Source organism: Thunnus thynnus, chromosome 19 (genome assembly GCF_963924715.1).
Source record: "Thunnus thynnus chromosome 19, fThuThy2.1, whole genome shotgun sequence".
Classification (NCBI taxonomy): Eukaryota; Metazoa; Chordata; class Actinopteri; order Scombriformes; family Scombridae; genus Thunnus; species Thunnus thynnus.
This window is the reverse complement of record NC_089535.1, coordinates 7,572,839-7,596,914: the sequence shown is the minus strand read 5'-3', so window position 1 is coordinate 7,596,914 and position 24,076 is coordinate 7,572,839. Positions and strand designations below refer to the sequence as shown.

The window sequence follows — 24,076 nt, the reverse complement described above, 5'->3', positions numbered from 1 at the left end:
AGAGCTCAAATCCATCGGCCACCATAGAGCTGCCTTCTGTGCACATTTCATTAATTCAGTGACAGTAATAACCATTTATTTTTAAGCTCTTTTTTTCAAAAAAATGAGTGGCAGTAATATTCAACACAGTGTTGTTTGTCATTCTGCAATTTATATTTCCACTTCTAATGTGGGCATTGGAAGATATAGTACAAATGTTCTTTTTTTCTTTTGTGAGCAAAATACGTAAACAAGATAGTGGGGGATTCAAGGGAATTATTTAAGTGAAACATAATAACCCAATAATTTTCATACAGTCCCTAACTGCTTTTAATTCTTTTGCAATTATAAAACCTATTTTGTGTGTGTTTCTACATGTTTCACATACAGAAAATGTAAGAAAGAGTGCGTATAACTCTCCTGTGGTTCCTCAAGGTAAATCCTTGCTTTTCTTTGCTACTTTCTACATGACACAGTAGTCGTTTATGTTACCCAAAGTAATTATTTCCTCTGACCGCACATACCATACACTGTCGTGGGCTTTTTGGTGGTCAGATGCACTGATGCTGCATATACACTGCAAAAATATAAGCAGCTAAAGAGGATAAGTACATATTGTTAAGTGACATCCTTAGTTAAACGCTGATTAATGCAGGAAACCGGTTTGTCCTATTCACTATTCAAGGCTGAATTACCAAGCAGGCACAGCAGGTAACTGCCCCAGGGCACCCCAAAAAATCCAGGCTCTCTTACTGATCTGAGTTAATATACTGTAATTGAAAATTTGTCTGGGAAGATGCACCTTTAAAGTACAATTTCACAACATGATAATAAGGGTCTTGTGCAGTGCAGCGTTTTCAGATCTGTGCTTACATGTTGCATATTCGTCTTTTAATTTGTGTTTAATCAAATCAACCCACAGTAAATTGGAGGCTAGCTAGAATTCAAACATAGAGCAAAGGATAGACAAAGTGTACAGATTGCACAGAAAGTGGGTGGAATGGCCATGTCTACTCATTATCTAAGTCTAGATCCTTATTAAGTCATCTTCTCTGTCAGAAATTATACGTGTTTCATATAGAAATTTGTAGATGATAGTGGTTGATGATTGGGTTGGATAATGATGTCTGGATGTACTCCATTTGTTATGTAATCACTTGATGTAGATTTTATGTTTTATGTGAGCTTCTGTGTATAATATATTTATTTTGTACATATTTTTTGTTAAGTTTATGTTCAAGTCTGTTTCAATTGGCTGCAAGACAAATATCCTCCTAGGGGACAAAAACATTAAAATGGAAATATCTGATGAAGCATAGCGTTAACTCACTTAGAGCACCGAAGTCAGTTTCTGATATTCTTCACAATCATCGGCCCATTCACAACTGTGTGGCCGGTAAAATCTAACCACAAATTCTTGCAGGTGTACAGTGGGGACATTAGAACCTGACACTCACTGTTTACTCTGCTGATCACATTAATGGCAACAGTATTTTGTATTGTTGATTTACCTTAGATTAATGTCTGTTTATCAAAGGGAACTGGATCTCTCTGTTGCAGCTCTGATTCTTTGAGAGCTCCTTAAAAGAGAAGAGCATTTTTTTCCCCACCAAATCTAACTTCCTGGACGTAAATGTCTCTGACTGACTTTAAATTGGTATCTACTCCACTATAAGTAATGTATTTGGAAATTGTTACGATTTTAAAAGACTTGTAGCTTTCCCTTTAACAAGGAGAATATGTCTGAAATTGGAGCCAGACAGAAACGCTGTATTTGAGAATCTGTGTGGGCGTGCAGGTTGGCTAGCAGAAAGAAAAAGCTGGATTTTGTCCATATGTCCACAAAACCTAACATGTACTGTATGTCATCATGCAACACATAGCATGTACACAAACACTTTGGTAAAAAAAATAGTGATTATTTCTTAGTGTCATAATTGTCATTGCATGCAACAGCTGTGCAACAGTACAGCTCAGGCAGACATCCATGGTCCAGGTTGTATTAATGAAGATGTTGCAGAGCAGTACGAGCGGGCGGGACCAGCAGAGCCAGAGAAAGGTCAATGAGGCAACCAAAGTGACACTCAGCTCAATGCTCCTAATTGCTGTGTTTGAGGAGAGAGCGGAAACATGGACATTGTGACACTTTCCCGCTTGGTTTGCTCCAGTGAAGGGGCCCCATTAATGACAGGCTTTTGTGTGTGTGTGTTGGTGTCATTACTAGATGTTGTTATTTGTTAATGAAAAAGACTTATCTTGAAAGTGGTGTGTACTTCTGACTATATATCTTGGGGGATACTCCTTAAAAGTGAAGTGTGTAGAATATAGTATGTTTTAATTAGTGTATGATAACCTGAATTAACCTGAAAGTTGTGTTTTCGTTACCTTAGAATGAGTCCTTTATATCTATAAAGGAACCAGGTCCTCATCCACAGAACCCGCTATGTTGCACTGCCATGTTTCTAGTAGCCCAGAACAGACAAACCAAACACTGGCTCTAGAGAGGGCCATTTGCATTTTTCGCAAGTTTCATGGCCACCGTAGGTTCTCCTACACACTTGGAGGAGAAGGGGGAGGGGTAGGCAAGAGTAGAGTAAATGGAGATTGGTTGTGGTGATAATTGGGAGTGTGGATAATTATTTGGTGGTGGGTTTCTGCTGAAAAAAGGCCTGATTGCAGAAAATTCTGGCAAGATATTTTGTTGTTAATGGCAATCACCACTTTTGAATGATGCTGCTTTGTCCTCCTTAGTTGCAACAATGTTACATGATAAAACACTGTTTCCTAATTAGGGCTGAAACTAATGATTATTTCAATCATTAATTAATCTGTTGATTATTTTCTTGATAAATAGATTAGCTGTTTGATCTATAAAATGTCAGAAAATCTTGATTACCATTTCTCAAGGCCCAAGATGCAACATAAAATGTCTTTGTTTTGTCCCAAGCAACAGTCCACAACACAAAGATATACAGTTTATTATCATATACCCTGTTTTACACCAAAATTAGCATGTAAATGTGTTTTTTTTTATGCTGGTAACCAGCTAAAAGTGAGCGATTGACTCCTTTCTCATTGCCAGTAGATGAGTTTGCCTTTCTGTTTTTCTCATAATACTAGCCACGCTAACAGCCGCTAATTAGTATGAGTAGTATCATTGCTGTAGCTATACCATGCCATGCTGTGTGGCATAGACTGTATTTAAATTAGGTGTAGCTGCAGTGTTTCTGGTTTAACAACATCATGCTGAGCAGGTGACAGGTTTACGGTGTTCGTGCTCTCTGAAAGACGTCACCTGTGCTGATATAAAGTCACACAGCTGATGGACTGTTAGCCTAGCATGCTGATCCTACATAAACATGGATGAGACCATACGTTTACAGAAATCTGCAGATAGAAACACATGAAAGAGCAGCCGGAAAATGGACGAAAATTAGCATGTCCGCTCGGGTGTCATCTTTCCATCACTGCTGATCGGAGCTGAAGCTGATAAATACCCGTGACTACTGCAGAGTCATTTGACCCGGGAATGAATGCTGATTGTACCCTTTCCCACTGAAGACAAAAGCCAGATGTTAGTGGGTGTTAGTGGGTTTTTTGTCCATTGTGAAAGAGGCTATAGAGTACTAAAGAAACCAGAAAATATTCACTTTTGAGAAGCTGGAACCAGCAAATTTTAGTGTTTTTTCTTAAAAAATGACTCAATTATCAAAATATTTGCCAATTCAATCAATCAAATAATCGACTAATTGTTGCAGCTCTGTTCTTAATATGAATAAAAATATATCCATTGTGTATACTGCTCCAAGTAGGAACATCACACTCTTACTTTTAAGATCAGCTCACCTATCATGAATTTGTTTCATGTTTTTAATCTTTTCATTACTCTTTTAAAAGTCAGTAGCCTCTTGCTGATATCAGGATTTCAGTAACATGCCATTTAGTAGCTGTTTGATTCCCATCAGACAGAAATGGCCAACAGCAAAATAATGGCAATTTCCTCAAACATTTGCCCACAGTTTGACCATTATTCTGCTTCTGCAGCCTCATATCTCTTCACAGGAGGAGCTCTACCTCTTTTGTATGTCTGTAATTGGACATCAGTGAGAATGCTTGTTAAAGGATAGGTGCACAACTTTTCAAGTCTGTCTTAAAACAATAGTCAGGTGCCCGAATGAACATTGAAATTGTTTTTTCTTATAATTTCTTATAATCATACAAGACTGTAACTCTGCAAGATACCCAGCAAATCCTGTTTCAATAACCCTACCTGAATATTGTTTAAGACAGACTTGAAAATTTGTGAACCTGTCCTTTAAGGAGATGCAGCTTGCTGACACCTGTAGTGTGTCAAAGTGTACATATTGGTCCGCTACAAAACCAATCAATCATTTACACAACTCTTTTAAACTCCTGTGCATGGTTTAATATTCCACCAGGCCTGTATTCATCTATACAGTATGTCACCATATCTCATATTCACAAGGCTTAGACTTCTTAACTTGAACTTCAACAGATCCACTGTGTGTCATGTCTATTTCAGCTGTTGCACAATTTAGTCACTTAACTGGCAGGGCAGCAGGCACAAGGTGGAGTTGGTACGTTGATTGCTAGCGCCCTAAAGCCGATTTATCTGATAGATGTTTGTACCTGGCCCGTTGGGCTGACCTCTGGGGCAAACTCTAAATTAGATTTTTTTTCCCCAGCACAGACTGTGTTGCTATGTCACCTCTGTTTGTCATCTCTCCACCACCGTCAGCAAAGGAATCACTTGGTATACAGATATTATGAACTCCACGATAGCGAATGTGTCACGTCTCCTGAGACAAGGCGCTGTCGTGGATGTCGCGGTGGCAAAAAAGCAGAAGAGAATGGAGACAAAAGAAGAGGACCGGTTGTGCTGTGAGTGATAGATGGCATGGCCAAGGAAATGGTCTGGAAGAGAATGCTGCGTCAAGCAGTCAACTGGCCAGGCATCGATTTAATCTTGTGCACTCTCCTGATTTCACCGTGTCACAGTGAGATTGAAAAGCCTAAGTGGATGTGGGGCTGTGTTCACTCACCTGAGCACACTACGCTGATAAGCCCACAATGAAGCTAAAAGTGGGCTGAAACACTGGACGAAATAGAATGGGGTAGAACATCACAAGACACAGGGTAAGACAGCTGTTTCAAGCCCGCTAACAAGCAGCTAAATCCACTAGAGGGGCTGGTCTATTGATTTATACAGGGGTTGGAAGAGTCACAAAGCTCATGCAATTGGATCCTTTGTATCCAATGGATTTTGACTCAGATATCTAGAGAGATCCCTTTGGCTCAACGACTATCGATTGAGCTAAAGAGATTTTTATCTAATGAATATTCTAATTGCTGTCATATAAAGCAGGGGTGGTTAACTATGTGAAGAATTCGTGTTTGAATATGTTTGATAGATTCTAATAAAGCGCAAGGATTAAGCTGCAGACTTATGTTTATGTATAGCGGAGGGAAATTGATATTGATCCCTGGGCCATCCTGGTTTCTGTGTTACATGTCATCCCCCCCTCTCATCTTTCATACCACTGTACAGTCTGCGGTACAGGTCACACAAATGTCACAAAACAATCTTTAATTAAAAATGGACTTGTTCATGAATCACATTTAATTTAAAGTATTAAAGTAAGCAGTTTTTTGACATTTAGCCTGCTCACGTTGCATTGTGGGATCAGTCGATGTTCAGGATTAGCTGTAATCCTGGGTATTTGGTGAATACATTCATTAATGGAGAAACGTGTTCAGACAAGTATGAACACTTTTACTGACTTACACACTTTGGAACTGATATGCACATACATGAGTACATACTATCATTCTCCTTTACTCACTCCACTCAATAAACCAGGTCACTCTTCAGCTCTCATCTGTGCCTGCACATTATGCATTGGTGCACATGCAGAGGCACACACACACACACACACACACACACACTTGACAAGCTGCATAAACAAGAACCACACAGGTCGACACACTGTGGACCTCCCTCTCATGTTTTTAAGATTAAGTGTCAGCCTCACCTTGACCTGCGGTGACTTCCGTGTTATTTTGTATGCCATCATTGCACTCTGGGTACCCCGTTAGATGGATTGTCTGGGACAATCAAAACAATATTAATTTTACCACTGTGTTGGGATTATAGTAGATAGCCTCTGCCACATTTAATCATGATCGCTTAGAAATCTGCTCAGCTTTCTCACACCAGTTCTCATCAAATTCATTAGCAAATCAAGTAGTTCCATTCCTGATAACGCAGGAGTTGAACAACGTAAAACTATAAATCTATGATGCCACCTGCATGGCCAAAAGCACCACTTATTTAACTGTGTCTGGGCTGCCTCCTTTACAAATTAATTGTATTTAAGAATTCTGAATTAGGTGTTATCTGTCATCAGCTAGGATTTGCAAGCTTATATGGTATTATCCAAACATTGCTTAAGCATTGATTTATTCAGGGGAAGAGCACACCATTACTGCTCCAGCAGCATCCTGCTTCACATTCACACAGCTACATTCACAGTCACACACACACACACACACACACACAAACACATGGGGGTTGTCCAGTACAATTCAACCCCTCTACTGCTGTCCACTGAGCAGAGTATCTGTCCAACCGGGGGATTTGTGCCTTTTGCCTTACCCAAAGGCAACACAGCAGACGCATAAATTAGGTGTTTTTGTATGCATGTGTGATAGAGAGGGTGAGAGATGGTGGTTTTGACTGAGGGGTTCAAGCTGCAAGCTGTCAGGGTCTCCTAATTGAGGCGTTATTGCCTCTGATGGTGGGCTCTAGCAGCGGGTTTATAGTGGTCTTAACCTGTTAATTAAAGTCCAATAGAATTCCTAATGAGGAGAGAGATTGCCTTCTGTCTGAGGCTGTGCGGTAGACGTTACTCACATAACATCCATATGGACAGCTGATGGCACAACCCCCTCCTTATGGATGCTGTAGTCTTTCAGCTAGGTTTACTCAGCATTCTCTTTCTTGAATTTCACACATTGTTGTGCTGAGATAAGCAAATCCTTACAATGCATAGGTCCCGCACAGCGGAGTAGCCCACAATACCTGAGACACTGAGCAATGAATATGCCTTCTTATTTTTTTTGTTTGTCGTGAGTATGTGCATGGTGCGCACAAATAATCAGGTTATGTAAGGTGGAATCTGGGACGCTGTGTGCAGAGGATGTGCCACAAGGTGCTGAGCATGCCCCGCTCACTTGCTCATTTGCTCATTTGCTTGGTTATTTGAAGTGAAGCATCATTTGTGTGACAACAGAAAAGAGATTGGGTTGACATACTTGTGCCGTGTCCATCTAAGCTTGACAAATGAGGGTATTCAGCCTTAAAAGATCTCGATTCTTGTTGTTTTGCTTCTTTTTTCTGTTTCTTTAAAGATTCATTAGGAATCCCTGGCACAGTACACTGGGACTAAGTAAAATGGGAAATTGTTCATTAGTAATGTATTGCGTAGTCAAGCGGGGACTTTCAACCATTTTGCTTGGCAGAAATCATATACATATATCCTTCTGTCACTGGATGAGCTTGTTAGATATTTTTTTTGTGGCTAAATATTTCTTGTCCTATTAAAAAATCAGTGGATGACATGCCCGGCAGCAGTTTGCATACTTTCTGATTTAAATACAGCCTTTACCTCAACTTTGTTCCCTTGTTTATTATTCATGTTATCTTGATCACATGCCATTTACTGCAGAGCTTTTTGGCTGGATCACATACTCAGATTGCATTACTGGGGCAGTTAAAAGTAACGTTTGAAGACCTCCACTGGGACATGAAATGCAGGGCAGATTGGGCTCCGATGCTGCGCTTTGAACCACTGGCCCCTGCTCACAAAGAAAATCAGAGACGAGGTGAGAGAAAAGCGCTGCTGAGAGAAGAGGTGCGAGATAAAGTTACTTTCTTCCTTGCATTTTTCAGAGGCCATTAGAGATCTTTACCTTTTGATATATATTCAAGGATGCTGAGAGACATGGAAAAGCACTGTACAGGTGTTTGATTGTCATGAATTTTAAATGTCGAGAAACCACCGACTGCTTTCCTGATGGGCTTTTCGCCAACCTCCATTTTCTGTTGCTCTGGAGCCAAATCATAGTGTCAAACTACTAGTGAATTAGTTATGAGCAAGACCTCACTATAGAATGGGGAACATATTCCGAGTTAGAAAGACTTAATTTAGAGTTATCTGGACACTATTAACACTGTCGTTTTGTGTTTTCTTATATAAGAAGAGACCATATTTATTAAGTGTTATTAAGGGAGAATGACTATTCTTGTGGTACCACCTTATAAGGCCCATACTGAGCAAAGCATACATATTGAGATCGTAATTCATGTACAACAACTTCCTATCAATAAGCAGTAATTAGGAGTTTATTGAGGGAAAACTCTTAGTTAATGGCCTAGTAGTTGTAAATGGAATGGTAAATGGACTGTACTTGTATGGCGCCTTTCTAGTCTTCCGACCACTCAAAGCGCTTTTTACACTACGAGCCACATTCACCCACTCACACACATTCACACACAACCATAAGGAGCAATTTGGGGTTCAGTATCTTGCCCAAGGACACTTTGACATGTGGACTGGAGGAGCTGGGAACTGAACTGCCGATCTTCCGATTAGTGGACGACCCGCTCTACCTGCTGAGCCACAGCTGCTCGTTGTAGAATATGTTCATGCAGAATAAGGCATTAATAAGTGCTTTATAATGCTGTTAATAAAGAGCCAATTTGCTACTAATATGCATGCTAATAAGCAACTAGTTGATGGTGAATATGTGTACCCTTATAAAAAGTGTTACTGCAGTCTTTTGTCTTTTATTTTTTAATAAATTTACACTATATTTGGGAATAATATCATGAGTCATTCATTCCTGGGTGCTGGAGGATTATATGGACCATCATTTCTGCCACGTCTACTTAAATCTTCAGAAGGAGAAGGAAAGTGAAGCTGATGTAGCTGAATGAGTCAGACTGATATTGGCAGAAGTTAACACCTCCCGCCATAGTAGAAAGAGTGTTTCCAAATGATAGATAAGCCTTTGAAAATGTTCAAGGCTTTCATGAAGCCTTAAAGCTGAACTTGAAACCTTCGATAGCTCTTAATCTCTACTGTAAAGCTGGAAGTCTGACTGTGGAATATAATGTGCCGCAATCAGAGTGTCACAGGTTAAACAAAGATATATTTTTATACCAGACAATGCACTTTGAATAATGTTTTGACTGTGGTTTCTAGTTTGATGGCAATGTGCTCACTCATCAGAACATGATCTCCAGTGGACAGGTCGCTTAGGAAGAGTTGGCAAAGTAATAATAGAAACCAGGAGACTACAGTGCTATACAAGCTAAAAATGAATATAAATGATACCACAAAGTAACCCTTGTGTATGTATGACAGGATATGTGTATAACATATATATAAACATAAGTCCTTACAGGACAGGATTCTTGAGATGCTTCAGTTATTTGGTATTACACTCCCATAAAGTTTGGAGATTTGCAAGAAACTGATTTTGCAAAGCAAAGCAGCCGAAGCTTCTTATTTTAGTTCCTAGGAAAGGTCAAGCTCCAAAAATTGTGTCCTAAAATCCCTATAATGCAACTCAGCAGTGTTTTTTATTAGACCCTCCCTCTTTCAAACTGACCACCCTAATTTTGTAACAAAGACTTTGAAGTCTCCAAGCCTGCACTGGGATAACCCTGATGACATCATTTGGGCTGTTACACTAGAGGCATTGGTCTATAGGGATGGCAGTGATCCATGACTATTCCAGACTGAAATATCTCAACAACTATTAGATGGATTGTCCAGACATTCATGGTCCCCAGAGGATGAAACTTACTGACTTTGATGAACTCTTGTCCTTTTATTTAGCACCACAGGTCAACGTTTCCACTTTGCCAGTGAAATATCTCAACGTGGGATACATCTCAATGATGAATCCCAATGACTTTAGTGATCCCCAGACTTTTCCTCAGCTATACTTTGTGTTTAGTGCTAATTAACAAATGATAGCATGCTATCACACTAAACTTAATATATATAATATACTAGCATGCTGACATAAGCATTGATAAAGCTCCATAGAGCCACTAGTCCTGTCTCTGAATTTTGAAAACTCCCTCCAGAACCATAAAATACATTATGCACCTGTTTTAACAGGTAGTACTTTTCATGATGATTAAAGTGATCTGTGATGTGGTACATTTAAAAAAAAAAACTTAAATGTGAATGTAGTGCTCTGGAAAATGTCAACTAAAAACTACATATGATAAAATTCCACATTAAATTACCATTTCTAATGCATTTTTTAAAACAAAGCCACTGATAAACAAAATACAGTAAACAAGCCAATTTAAAGGTGTAGGAGACATGTTTCCTTATTTTTAATATGATATTGAACCCAGTGAACTGGAGTAAATGTGTTTTTTGTTTTGTCCGAAATGCTGCTGAGTCTCAATGATGAAGTTAAAATGAACTGATCTGAAGTAATGTGTATCAGAGCTTGTATTGCTGGTGCGTAAACAACTCATGCACCTTCTTTACTTTTTACCACAAGCTTTTACCAATATCACCACTCATGTCAAAGCTCATTTGTGCTACCAACAGTGCATAAAACGATCGCCATCAAACTAAGTCTTCAAGGAAATATGCCACTTTGCTGTGCTGCTGTGCACATCCAGTCAAGTCAAGTCAAACTTTATTATCCTACCAGGGGAAATTTGGTTGCAGGCAGGTATATTAAAAAACACATTCATCACAAAAAACATAATCACATTATGTGACAATCTAGACAGATCACAGGGACAAACAGTACAATGTGAGATCACTTCAAAATGAAGACAAAAAACTCTGTAGGAGGAACTCTGTATCTACGGCCTGAAGGTAGGAGCTCAAACTCCCTCTGCAGGGGATGATCAGGACAGGGTGGCCTGGGTCTTCCTTAGGACCTTACCACTAACTTTACTGTCCACTTTGACAAGCCATCCAAGCCTATTCATCTTGGCCAGATTTAGATTCCCAAACCAGGCCACATTTCAGAAAGACAGACTCAATGAAGCTTCTAAAGAACAGAGTCATCATTGTAATACAGACATTAAAGGAGTTCATTTTTCTCAAGAAGTACAGACATTGTTGGACCTTTTTAGAGATTGCATCTGCATTTGGTTGGAAACTCAAACACTGTACCCAAATACTTGTGATTTTCCACCAGGTCAATTTCATTCCCCTCAATATCTGTCAGTTTTGGGTTTGGTGCCGACTTCCTAAAGTCAATGATCATGTCCTTGGTTTTAGACACATTCAACCCAAGAAAAGAGTCCTTACACAATGACACAAAGTCATCAACCACTGGCCCATGACCTAGTTCCTCTCCTTCCAGGAAGCTAAGTATAACAGAATCATTGGCAAACTTTATAATGTGTCTGTGCTGGTATTTGCTTTGACAGCTGTTTGTGTAAATAATATAAAGGAGGGGAGACAGAATACATCCTTGAGGGAACCAGTGGATGAGTGAAGTTTGTTTGAAAGGACACCATTAACTCTCACACATTGTGACCGGTCTCTCAAAAAGTCCAAAATGCATCCAGTAACATCAATATCAAGATTAAAATTGAAAAGTTGTTTCTCTGCAAGCAAATATGGCTGAATAGTATTAAAATCAGAGGAAAAGTCTACAAACTGGAGCCTGGCATGACTCAACAGACCCTCAAAGTGATGATACAGGTAATTCAGCAAGGTCAGGGTGGCATCATCTACCCCTCTGCCGGCCCTGTAAGCAAACTGTAGAGGGTCAAGTGAAGTCTGAACCTGCTGTAGAACAGCCTGTTTTATAATCTTCTCAAAAACCTTCATAACTAAAGGTGTAAATGACTGCTCATCACTCTACAATCTGGATATTCGCTGTAAAAACTAATTGCAAACTAAACAAAACTGATTACATGCAGCTAAGAAGAAAAAAAAGAATATCACCCTCGATAATCAACCTTGTACATAATGACAGATGATTAATGATATTGATACATTTGCCAGAGGCTGTGCACCTATTCATTTGCAGGATATTAACTTTTTTATTAAATCTCATTTCTCCCCTGCCAAAAATTTAATAAAATAACAAAACAGCATTGGTCAAAATAAAGTTTGGTGTTCTAAACCTTTCTCACATATGGCCACACAGCAGTAATTTATTTATAAATTCATTCAATAATAGAGTCCCACTCTTACTTCTGCTCTGTGTTAAAGCTCTCAGTAAGAAGTGGACTGTAAAATGTGAGAAAAAGAGTGAGAGAGGATTGTTTTCTAGGGCTTTAGTTATTTATCGAGCCCCCTTACAAAGTACACTCACATTAGAATGAGCTGTCAGGTTGCCAGTGTGATTGCAGTCGAGATTGTATACACCACACAATGCCTTTAATTATGTCGCTGTCTCTTCTCTGTCAGAAAAGACAAAATGGATCAAAGGCTATATGGAAAAGAGTAAGTAAGCAATTATCTTCTTTTGTCTGCTATCACTGTCAGTCAATGGATGCTGGCTTTCTAAACAACATCAGAGCAAAAGCAAGGAAAAAATGAACGCTGACAGGTGAGGTAATAATTGTGTTGCTTATAACATGTTAATAAAGGCACTCCACATTTGCATCTGTCATTACTCAAAAGTGACTTGATTGTTCATGCGATATGGACAAACTATAATCAAATCATGTAGTGGTTTGGAGGCTCCCAGATATTACCCCCGCTCCTCTCTGGAGGTACAGTTGATTAAACTGATTCGAGTGGTGGGCTTAGCAGAAGTAGGTAAGAATAAATGTTATATTTGATAATACTGTGCTTTGCCATCAGGTTTATTTGGTCACAATTAGAGTTCCCAGACTTTTCCTTTGAGGAGTGATGTACCTGTATGAATAAATACATGAGGCAAATAACTTCTCTTGTACAAGAGGAGTCCTGAGTGTTCAGGTAATCTTAGTCTCACTTCATAGTTTAAATTCCACTCGAAATGTTTACACAGTGTGACAGTCAGGCTTTTAAAAAGCCTTACACATTGTCTACACAGGTAGTAAAAGCAGCTCATTAGCAAAACAGCAGCAGAAATACCAGTCCTTAATCAGTGTCTTTACATGATGCGTTCAAGCACAGTATTGAGTATAGGTAACAGGTTTTGGCAGCACCCAGAGCCCAAAACACAATTACTGTAGTTTATGCTCCTGAAACATAAGAAAATAGACTAAAGGTTAAAGTAAGCTCTGGTGGTGGTTGTGCATGTATAGCTCGAGTGAAACACGGGCCATTAAATGGCCTGTTTTGACAGCTGTATTGACTAAAATAGAAGCATATCTGTTCTGTCAGACATATGGCAGACAAGAACAGAAGATAATAATAGCAATGATTGCCGGGGATGACGAAATTAACTATAGACCATAGGCCTTGGTGAATGTTTTCAGGTGAATGTCCAAAGATACAGTGGTGCAGATCTCTCCCGGAAGAAAGTTCCAAAGGGTGGGGGCTGCCACACCGAAGGCTCCGACCTCAAAAGTCCGCAGGCTGGTGTGGGGGTGTGGAGAGCACAGCCGTGTCTGAGGACCACAAATTCCAGGACGAGATATAGCGATGGAGGAAGTCTGATAGGTACTGGGGGGCAATGGCATGGAGGGATTTGGAAGTGAGGAGGAGGATTTTATAAGAGATGTGGGACTTGACTGGGAGCCAGTGAAGGTGGGTGAGGGTGGGGGTGATGTGCTGCCAGGGCTTGGTGTGGGTGAGAACCCTGTCAGCTGAGTTCTGCACATGCAAGAGCCTGCTCAGGGCTTTGCTGGATACTCCAGAAAGTACTCCATTGCAATAATCCACATGGGAGGTGATGAAGGCATGGATGAGGGTCTCTGCCACAAAGTCTGAGAGTGATGGCCAGATTGTGGAGATGTTTCTGTGGTGGTTGAAAGAGAATTTGGTGTTGGATTTGATGTGTGACTGGAATGAGAGGATGGAGTCCAGAATGACACTTAGGTTGGGGATTTCTAGGAATGGGCAGATGGAGCAGCTGTCCACGTCAAGGATCTCCAAGATCTCCAACCTTCTGGAACAGTGCTTTGGGAGCCACAACTGTGAGCTCTGTTTTGTTGCTATTTAGTTTGAGTAGATTAGATGAAGCCCTGATTTTTATTTTGTGCAGGCAGTTGACAAGGGACTGTGAGGGGAGCTGAGTAGATGGTTTAGTGCTGAGATACAGCTGTGTGTCATCAGCATAGCAGTGGAAGCTTAGACTGTAGTGGTGGATGATCTGGCCAGACCTGGCTTTTTGAGGATAGGGGTGACTGTGGACATTTTGAAGCTGGAGGGTACCATGCCAGATTCCAAGGAGGAGATAGGCATGCCGTGACCAAGGCTGTGGGCATGTGGTCCAGAGAACAGGTGGAGGCCTTGGTTTTGGTGACCAACTTGGCAGTTTGAGCAGCAGGATGAAGAGCCAGAGCAGGATGACGGGTCCAAGAGAGAGGTCAGGGATAGCCCTGATATCCTGGCAGAGAGTAGTCCAGTCGAGGTATACCGGAGTAGATAATCCACAGTTTGTTGAGTACACACCCATTCCTACTTGAAGTGAAAAGCACAAGTTGACTCAGATTGAGAAGCGACGACATACATGCCAGCCTCCTTTCTTGATCTGGAAGTAATCCAGCTTTATGATATTTATTTAGATGAGTTTGTTTCCCTCCTAATATTAATGTGTGCATGAACAAAATCTTATGGAGAACTGTTTGATGGGATAGAGATGGGAGACTTTTTTGTCAGTTTCACATCCAGGTAACCCACTTTTGCTTCGGCATGTTTACTCTTTGATTATTGGGTGAGCTGAGGGAAGCACTATCTCCCGCCTGCCAAAACCAGGCTGGCAAGCTGTCACAACACCAATGAAGATGCATATACCACCTGGGTGTTTGTAGGTGACACACATTCACACAAACTCATGCACGCACATCCTATACACACAAGTACGCTTTTATGCACATGTTTAAGAGAAAACACATTTACTTCTTAAAATATTGGTAGGTTTTTCGACAGCAAAATATATTCCTGTGGTGCTTTTATAAAAACACTATATATCTGAAGGAATTAAGAAGACGTAGCAAAACACAGCTAAACCATACCTCCCTTTTAGTAATATGAAATTACCAAAGTACCTGAAAATGCTATGAAATTCTTCCCTTCAGAAATATTTGTATCTTGAAAAACATTTTTATTACACCTAGAATTACTTTTTTTTATAAATTCTCCTTACTTGCCTGAAATCGTTTTGTCTATAGCCATAAGACTCTTTTACTGGACGCTTTTTTGAGGCTACAAGCCACAAATGTTGGGAACCACTGGTTTAATGTTTAACAATGTGTTGTATTTTATAAGCTGAGGGTATTTCTCCTTTGTGTAAAATCTTAATTTGAAAACTAACTAAGTGTAGTGGAGCAAAAAGTACAATATTTCCCTCTGAAATTAGTAGAAGTATAAAGTAGCAGAAAATGGACTTGCTTAAGCAAAGTACAAGTAACTTACAAGTAAAATTGTTCTTAAGTACAGTACTTGAGTAAATTAACTTTCCACCACTGCATGCCCCAGTAGCAATTACACTCTTACATAATAGTCGGCTAAAAAGCATACTATAGGAGATTGACTCTCTGTTTCTAGCCTTAGTGCTTTGTGCTTTGAAAATCTGTGTTGTCACTTCCACCAGTGCTTAAAGAACGGATACACTCACAAACACTTACTTTTGGCCCCCCAGTCACAGATATGCAGGATAACTCTTGGTGGGCAAAATAGTGCTTGCCCCTCCTTTATTGAACACCATCCAGGTGCCCTTCAACGGGGCTCCTAACCTCCTGCTGTTTGAGTTTGGTTGTACTGAGTACTTTTGTACTATGTGTGTGAAGCAGGGCATCGCTGAAAAAGAGAAATTACCACATTTTTAGGCATTTGCCTGCATCGAAAAAATTAATCGAATCAACAGAGTAAAATTTAAGCCTAAAAAAGTGTAGTTGTCTGAGTGTGAAATAGTCGATCAGAGCAACATTTGTCCGTTCTTGTTTTGACTGGACATCTGGCATGTGTGTAAGAAAAACTGACTCTGCCTTGGAGTGCTTCAGTTGTGGCACACACGTTATCTGAGTGTGCGTGTGTGTGCGTCCTGTGTGTCTGTGTTTGTGCGTGTGTCTGTTGTATCCTGAGATGACAGATGAGAGGTTTGCATCAATATTTGAACAAAGCGTTCTGGCATATCTTTCTGTGGAGGCCATGCTGTTTTTAAAAGTCTGAGAGGCAGAGCAGAAATTGCCTGTGTGACTCCAGTTGCAAAGAAATTACAAGTTATAGAGTAGATTTAGAGCTCCAGGGATTGCTGCAGCCTGACTGAAGTTGCTGTTAGACTTGCCTGGGGACAGGGAGGAGAAGAACCAGGAAAGAAACAGGGATGTGATTTTAAATAATGGTATAAGATCTGGTTATTGCCCACCTACCATCTTGAATTTTACTGTAGTTTGGGGAGATGTTGGAAATAGATTGCAACTTAGCTGTACTCTTATAGACAACACACATTTTAAGAGAAGCATCTGTGTTCATTCAGCTGGTGTCAATAGGGGTGTAACGGTACGTGTATCCATCTCAAACCATTCAGTGCAGGATGTTCGGTTCGGTACGTAACTGTGCTCCATGACCCAAACAATTACTGTCAAAATAAAATGTGCCAAACAATAATTCTAGAGCACGGGTTCAACCCGGAATGTTGTGACAGCGTGCCACTTAGCTGGCTTAGCCAAGTTAGCCTGGTTACCCTGGTTACCATGGTTACCCTGCTCATGTAGTGTCTCTGCTGTTGGAATGACAAATGACAGACCCAAGCTGGACGATCCTCTCATGACATTGACTGAGTGCAACACTATTATTAAAATATGCACCGTTATCCCTGTATTTAAACGATATCACATCACCCTATCGCCCTCCCCGCTCTGTGACAGTCAGCTTTTCAGTCCTCCAAAGCCATTCGGAACAACTATAAACACATTTGATTTTGTGATTTTCGTGGTCAGACAGCACGTCATAAGAAGTAGCTCTGAGAGAACATAAATCAGCATAAAATAGCTGTCAGCAGGTGTCCTGACTCCTTGCAAGAAACAGAAAGGTTGTTTTCCTGTGTTTCCCACAGCAGCACAACTAAACTGTTTCAATAATAGTTTTGACCAATGAGCCATTGTTGGATGTTTGCATTTTTTCAAAATAAAGGGCCAAAATGTTATTTTCTACCTTTCTTTTTTTCCTGTTGTACCGAAAAGGTACTGAACCATGACCCCAAAACATGCATTTTGTGTATCGTTAAACCCTTACCTGTCAGCTTGTCACCTCTAGCTGTAGGCTCATGTGTTTTTATGTGGATGAATCATGGATAGTGTCAGCAAAACACCGAACATAGTCAGGCTTTTACATGTTATCGCCTCTCTCGCCCCATTTGCTGTTGTCCTGGGAGTCAAATAACTCCATCTTTGCCTGCCTGTCTCTCCCCTGTGGCGAACCTGTCATTCAGAGATCTCTGCAGACAGAGAGGAAGTGGGTGTGGGAGCTGTGCATCACAAAGGTTGTGATCCTTCAGTGGGCCCAAGTTGGCTAAGGACCCAAAAAGAAGTGCCTTTCTTTTTGGACTCGCAAGTTTATAAGCATTTCCTGAAAATGCTGAACATTTTATTTTGCACTGTCTTCCTGCCATGCACCCGGTTGATCTGAACAGATGCTCCCCCAGCACTTCTCACTATCTTCAACACCCACCTATCATCTGCTTCACCAATCTCCCTCCACCCCCATCTCCTCTGCTAGCTTCAACTCTGATCCTCAATCTAGACCATCCATCTGCTGCATGGATTTGCGTCAATACTGCATATGAAGACACCTCACACTGGGCATATATAATTAATGCAGCGCTGACCATTTCCAAGCTGTATTTATTCATATATTTACACAGACATTAGCCTGAAAGTCAGTGTTTACACAATGGCAACGATACTTAGCAGCAAAAAAAAATCCACAAAATGGATCCCCGTTCACCAACTAACTTATTCCTCAAACCTGAAATGTCAACATGATGAAGTAATTAACCAAATATGATGCCACTGACTCTTAATTAACAAACTAAGAATTAATTAGTAGATTTGTTTAATTCCTGGCTAAGCTAAGCTGCTTCCTGCTTATTAATACTGAATGCTGTGTAGTGAATTAAAGCAGTTGGCAAACTTTACTTCTTTGCTTCTGCCCAGTTTTTTCCAGTTGCTTGGTCTTTCAGACTAAGTATAATAGAACTGGTAATGCAAGTTATTTGTTATTATGTCGTCATTGCAGCATTTTTAAGATATTAAGATGCTCAAAAATAATTTTGAAAATGAGATACACGATAAAATGTTTTAGGCTTCAAGCCACTGATTATTGGACAACACATCAAGGCAATGTAGCATTTTATTAAAGCCATATATTCTCTCCCCTCCCCTCTCTCTCTCTCTGTAGTGCTCTCTTTCTTTTACACAAACACACAGACACCGCTCTCGGTTTTGCTCTTGTTAGTGGCCAGGCAGATAATTCACATAAAGTATAAGCTGGAGACTTGTTTTATGGTGCCCCACACCTGTTGGAGGATTGAAATCGGAGATAATGTGCCATTGTGCCGGTGGAAATTTGAATTCATTTTGGGTGCAAAAGGGGCAAAAGTGTAGAGAATGGCAGTGTTGTGATTACTGAAACTGCAAGAGCAAGGGCATTTATATCCATTACAACTCTTTCAGACCGAAGCAAATGTGTTTCTTCTGGATGTTTCAACACAAATTGTCAAACTTGTTGAACCAAATCTGCCTGCAGCTGGGGTTTTGTACAGGTCTGACTCTTCAGGGAGGACACGGCTTACTATTGTAACAAGTACAATATCTAGTAACCCTGTAGCTGCTACGGTGTAGTATAGTACTGCAGAGATACTAAACAAGAAATGATGTCTAGCTCTCTGCCATAAATTCAGTTCAGAACATGATTAAAAATGTTTGCATGCACCTTTCAAAAAGATGTGACCAAATGAAGGAGACAAATCATAAAACATTATTAAATCTCAAGTGTAAGAGTACTACTGCAACCAGTTTTAATTATGGTGAAACAACCCTGTTAGGTGAGTGACATGAAGCTGCAGTTGTCAACCAGGGTTTGTACAAACATTAATGACCCATATTAACCCAGTGCTAATTGTCTTTTACAAATGGTCAAACACAGGTTGAACTTGTTTTCAACATCCCGTGTTTATAAGGGGTTTGTGTGTTTAAGTGGTATTACAATTACTTCCTGTAAAGGGCGGCAAGGGGTTGAGGTTCAGAAAGAAACAGCCTCCGGAACAAAACAGATTCTCCTGCAATCAGTTTTGCACCCCAGGAATCGGAAGTGTTTGCTGTACGGGAGCTGTTCAAAGCCTTAAACTGACTTGTTGGTCTGTTTGCAGGTGTTACAATGATCTGAAGTCTTGTTACAAGTGTACTGTGCTCCCAGTGAAAAGTTTAAAGAATATTTTGTTGCACTCTTCTCTTTCCTCGTGGATGTACGTGACACTCAGCTTGTTGTCTTGTGCAATCCACTGGCGTGTCCTTGTTTCTGTGATATTGTGATCCAGGCGTGGGTTGTTGCATCACTGGATGAAGTCATTCAACACCGGGCCTTGATCTGAAGTCTGAGCTCCACGGCGGGAAAGACGGTCCATGTCATCTGCAAATTTCATGACATGGGAATTGGTGTGCAGAATAAAAAGCAGCAGGAAGAGGACACATGTCTGTTGGGGCTCAGTGTTTGTGTAGTGACAGTTAGAGTACCTACCACTGACAAGGAACCTGTGTTATCCATAGCAGTTTGTCTGTAAGAATATGAGATTGCAGTGTACTGAATTTGGAGGAGAATTTGGCAAACATCAGCCTGGCTGTTGCCTCTCCAGATCGCTACAAGTGTACTGGAGCAGCAGTCATATTTCTCTGTGTGAAACAGCCTGTGCTACCACCCAAAGGCTTTACCACATTAGTCCAATCAGCTAGGGGCTCTTTCCCACTCATTTCTTTTAGATTTTCACTAAAAGCTATGAATACATTGAGCTGACATAAGAGACCACACTTTGCCCATTGCTTTTAATTTTGCATGTGAAGTGATGGAGTGTTTGCTTAAGGAAATCAAAAACGTTTTTTGAGTCCTCTTACAGGTCGCATCACAGCAGACTGTGTCCACATCCTTGGCTAAAGTTTGTTTGTGTGCGAGACAAACAGAGTAGCTACGAGAGGGAGAGAGAGAGAGAGAGAGAGAGAGAAAGAGAGAGGGTGTCTGATAGAGTCATCACTCAGCCCTTTGGCAGTGATATCTTGTTTTCCTCTCAGACTGGGCTAGATATATCTGTGCCCCTTATGTGTTATTGCCGGCAGGGTTGGCCCTGACTATGTTGGTGCCCTAGACGAGATTTTAGATTGAAGCCCCAAAAGATTTAGATTGGAGCCCCCAAAACAGTGTAACCTCCAGTCCAAGAACTTCAGATATGAATTCACTCTAAAAATCAATTTCCACAGTGGTACCTCAAGCCCAGACAATGTCCTCCCAGTCCAGGCTAGCCATCAGGAATTATGGACAGGGGGATAAAATTTTCCAAACTGGGCTCTCATCCACATGAACTCCAGCAGCACCACCACCCAACCACCCTTAGCTCTAATACCAACACGAGCCATTTCAAATAAGCTCATAGCCATTGGCCTTGCACTGACATAGATAGAGTCTCTTACAACCATTTCCAAATCCAGTGTTATCCAGGCTATGCTCTGTTTTGCATACATATACTCAATATGATTATAAAGTAGAAAAGGTCAAGTCAGTTATTTGAAAACACACACAGAGAAACTTTGTCTTTCAAATTAGACTGTGACAAAAAAAGGCAAGTGGGAGTCAAGATGCCATTCAGTGAGTGTTTGGTGGCATTTCCTTAGGTAGCACATGAAGTTTGGTGGCTGTCGTGCGAAAACTGACAGAACAGTAAGGCTTTGGACGATCAAACCAGATGAAAACCCATATAAGTTAATTGGGAAAAAGACAGGAAAACATTAAGAAGGGAGAACATGTACATATTTCCAAAAGCTATATATAAAAACTTCCACTCATTTAGCACCCCTCCCTCATTTGGCGTCCTGTGTGACCGCCTTCATGGCCTATGCCACGGGCCCTGATTACCGAGCTGAAGCCTTGGTTGTAGATCGCTGTGAGACCTGTGAAGCACAGGGCACAGCGGTCTCCTGAACTAAGGCGTCAAGGCATGCAAAGGAGAGATATTGATGATGGCCTGCCCTGGACCATGCAGATGAAACAACTACGACATGTAAATGAGTCGTGTGAGCGGATGTCACCGTGGAGATTGTTTGAACAGCAGACGGAAACCCCACAGCACCATCAACGCCATCACATCCTGCAGCCGCATGTCATACGATAACATGAGTTATCTCATTGTGTGTACTTACTACAAGGTGCAGTGTCAGTGGGGCATCCTATAGTCCTTAGTGTTGCACTTTGTGATCTATATTCAGCAATTTCAAGAGCAAAGAAGATGTTATGCTGTTCCCAGAGACAGTTAAGTGCTTGTGTTTCCCCCTGGAGTCACATGTCCCACTGCCAGCCTGAGGTTAAATCACACCAGAGTTTCCTTTTCTGTGTCTCTCCTAATCTGTCTGCCGCAATACTATGCCACCTGCTGAATATGAAATGAAAATACTGAGAGTGAAGGGACAACTGACTCTGAAATAAAGCCTGTAATGCTCACTAAACCTCACCGTTGTTGATATGTGAGGTATTAGTTGCAGTGGCGTTGCTAAGCATTAGTATAATACCTGATCTATTAACAAATGAGTCATTACTTGGAGGGCTGTGGCATTGTTTGACAGCTGTGTGTTTGTGCATTCATGTTCCCATTTATCACCGTCTGGATGCGCACTCACGTCTATGTTTTGCATCTATCCAAACACAAACACACCATGTCAATGCTCCATGCGCAAAACAAATTGGAGCACTCTGTACAAGAAAAGCTTGCCTGGAGCTAGTCATTTTGAAATTAAAAGCATGTCTCTTAGTTCAGCCTCAGTTCCAGGAATGTGGGAGAGAATGTGAATGTGTCACGCGTAGGGAAGAGGAACTCTGAGCAAGGTGCTGTGATTCTCACAGCCAGGGAATCACGTAGGGTCTTTTATCTATTCCTCTCAATCAGGAGACATCCGGCAGGAAAGGTAGGAGGATTAGATTAGCTAGAGAGAGGGAGAGAGAAAGAGAGAGTGGATTCTCTAATCCTGATGGGGTTTTCACAGGTACACCCATCACGGTGGAGAAACATGCAGTGTGCAGCGGGGAGTTGGGATCGGGAGGGGCGGGTGTGGGACGGGTTTGCCTGACTAAAACCTTCACACTTGCATGAAAGAGGTTCCAGCAAACTAGGAGATTAGTCAGAGTGTAATTACACTTGCGGGGCCTCAGAAGTAGGAAAACGTGCGCTGTCTGGAACACACCTCAGACGGGCGGGGAAGAAGGGAATAATGCCTGTTAATGTGCTGCCAGTGTGTTGCCGGTGAATTCTTCAACTGAATTAACCGTCTTTAGTGAACACCAACATCGTGAGAGATCAAAGAAGTCTTCATGGGAGTACTGTACTGTAGATCTGCATGATCAACATTATGATGCATCTATCTTGTTCAGTTTCACTAAGATGTTTATTCTAATAATTTATACTAATTCATTTGTTGTTGTTGTTCTTTTGTTGAAAAGGATTCTGCTTGCTCAGTGGCAGAGCTGTGTTTTTGACATTTTTGATCACAGCTGCTTGTAACACAGTGTCTGTCAAAGAGCACTTATACTGATTTCTATTCTGGGGTTGCACTGCGTTAAAAACTGCAATGTGTTCCAGCTCCTGTCCTACAGCTCAGCTAGTTGTCCCAAGTGTCTTCCCCCTGGAAACTCAGTATTTCTCACCTTTCAACAAAATGTTTCTCCTGTTGCTATTTCTTAGCATACAGAGTAGAAAAACAAAGCATATATCGAGGCAACAGTGCAGTTGACATAACTCTAAGCCAATGCTTCCCAAATAAATCGGGTTACCAAACGACAACAACACCAAACAAGGATGGTATTTCTTTTATACATGCAAGTTTTTCGAAGGTTTGCAAAATAAAGTGTAGCCTAGATTTCCTCAAAGTACCCTGTATTTAAAATATTTAATACCGTGATGCTCAAGAGGATTGGTTCAACAGTGGACTACAGTGTGTAAATTACTGTATTGTAATGCTGTGGCGGCAGAGAATGGATGGTGGGGATGGGGTGATGTTGGGTTGTGTTATTTCTTATGTTGTGCTCCGAAACGATTTATTTGAGGGAGACCTCGCTGTAAGGAATAATGGCTGCTAGCTGGGCCTGGTTGCAGTAGGGAGGGAGGGAGAGAGTGAGGGATAGTAGAAGATAGAGAAAGAGCTACAGTAGTAGTTAACTAAATTTTAACTGCTGGATTAGATGGAGGCTGTTTGACAGGGGATAAATCTGAGGTGGTTTCAATTAGTCATCTTGGTGCCACGGATTAATCATTTCATTCTGTATTTCTGTTTGTTCCGTTATACAGAGTCTCATTTTAATCTCATTTTATTCTTCAGGCCCCCGAGGTGAAAGCCTGCAGCATGGCCAGTCCGGGACCCTGCCCCACTTCCTGGAAGAGCCTGTTGATGCTTATATCATCAAGAGCAACCCGATCAAGCTCCGGTGTCAAGCTCGGCCCGCTCTCCAAATCTTTTTCAAGTGCAACGGGGAATGGGTCCACCAGAGCCAGCACATGTCTCAAGAGCACACTGACCTGGGAACAGGTACGACAAAAAAATGATTCTGGTCATTTGTGCACAGACAAACATGTCATATACATACAGAAATATACAAACAAGTATACAAGCTAAGCCTTTCTCCTGTCATTTTAAGTTATAAGGATAGCATTAATCTCTCGGATATCA

At 41.0% G+C, this 24,076-nt stretch overlaps 1 protein-coding gene across 1 annotated transcript in view; it reads left to right on the top strand.

Moving 5' to 3' along the window:
* Positions 1–24,076, top strand: part of LOC137170812 (netrin receptor UNC5D-like) — a 181,354-nt gene that overhangs the window by 90,439 nt on the left and 66,839 nt on the right. The window contains exon 2 of the mRNA XM_067574396.1: positions 23,729–23,935. Within this exon, the coding sequence (XP_067430497.1) occupies positions 23,729–23,935 (207 nt within the window). The remainder of the gene's footprint in view (positions 1–23,728; positions 23,936–24,076) is intronic.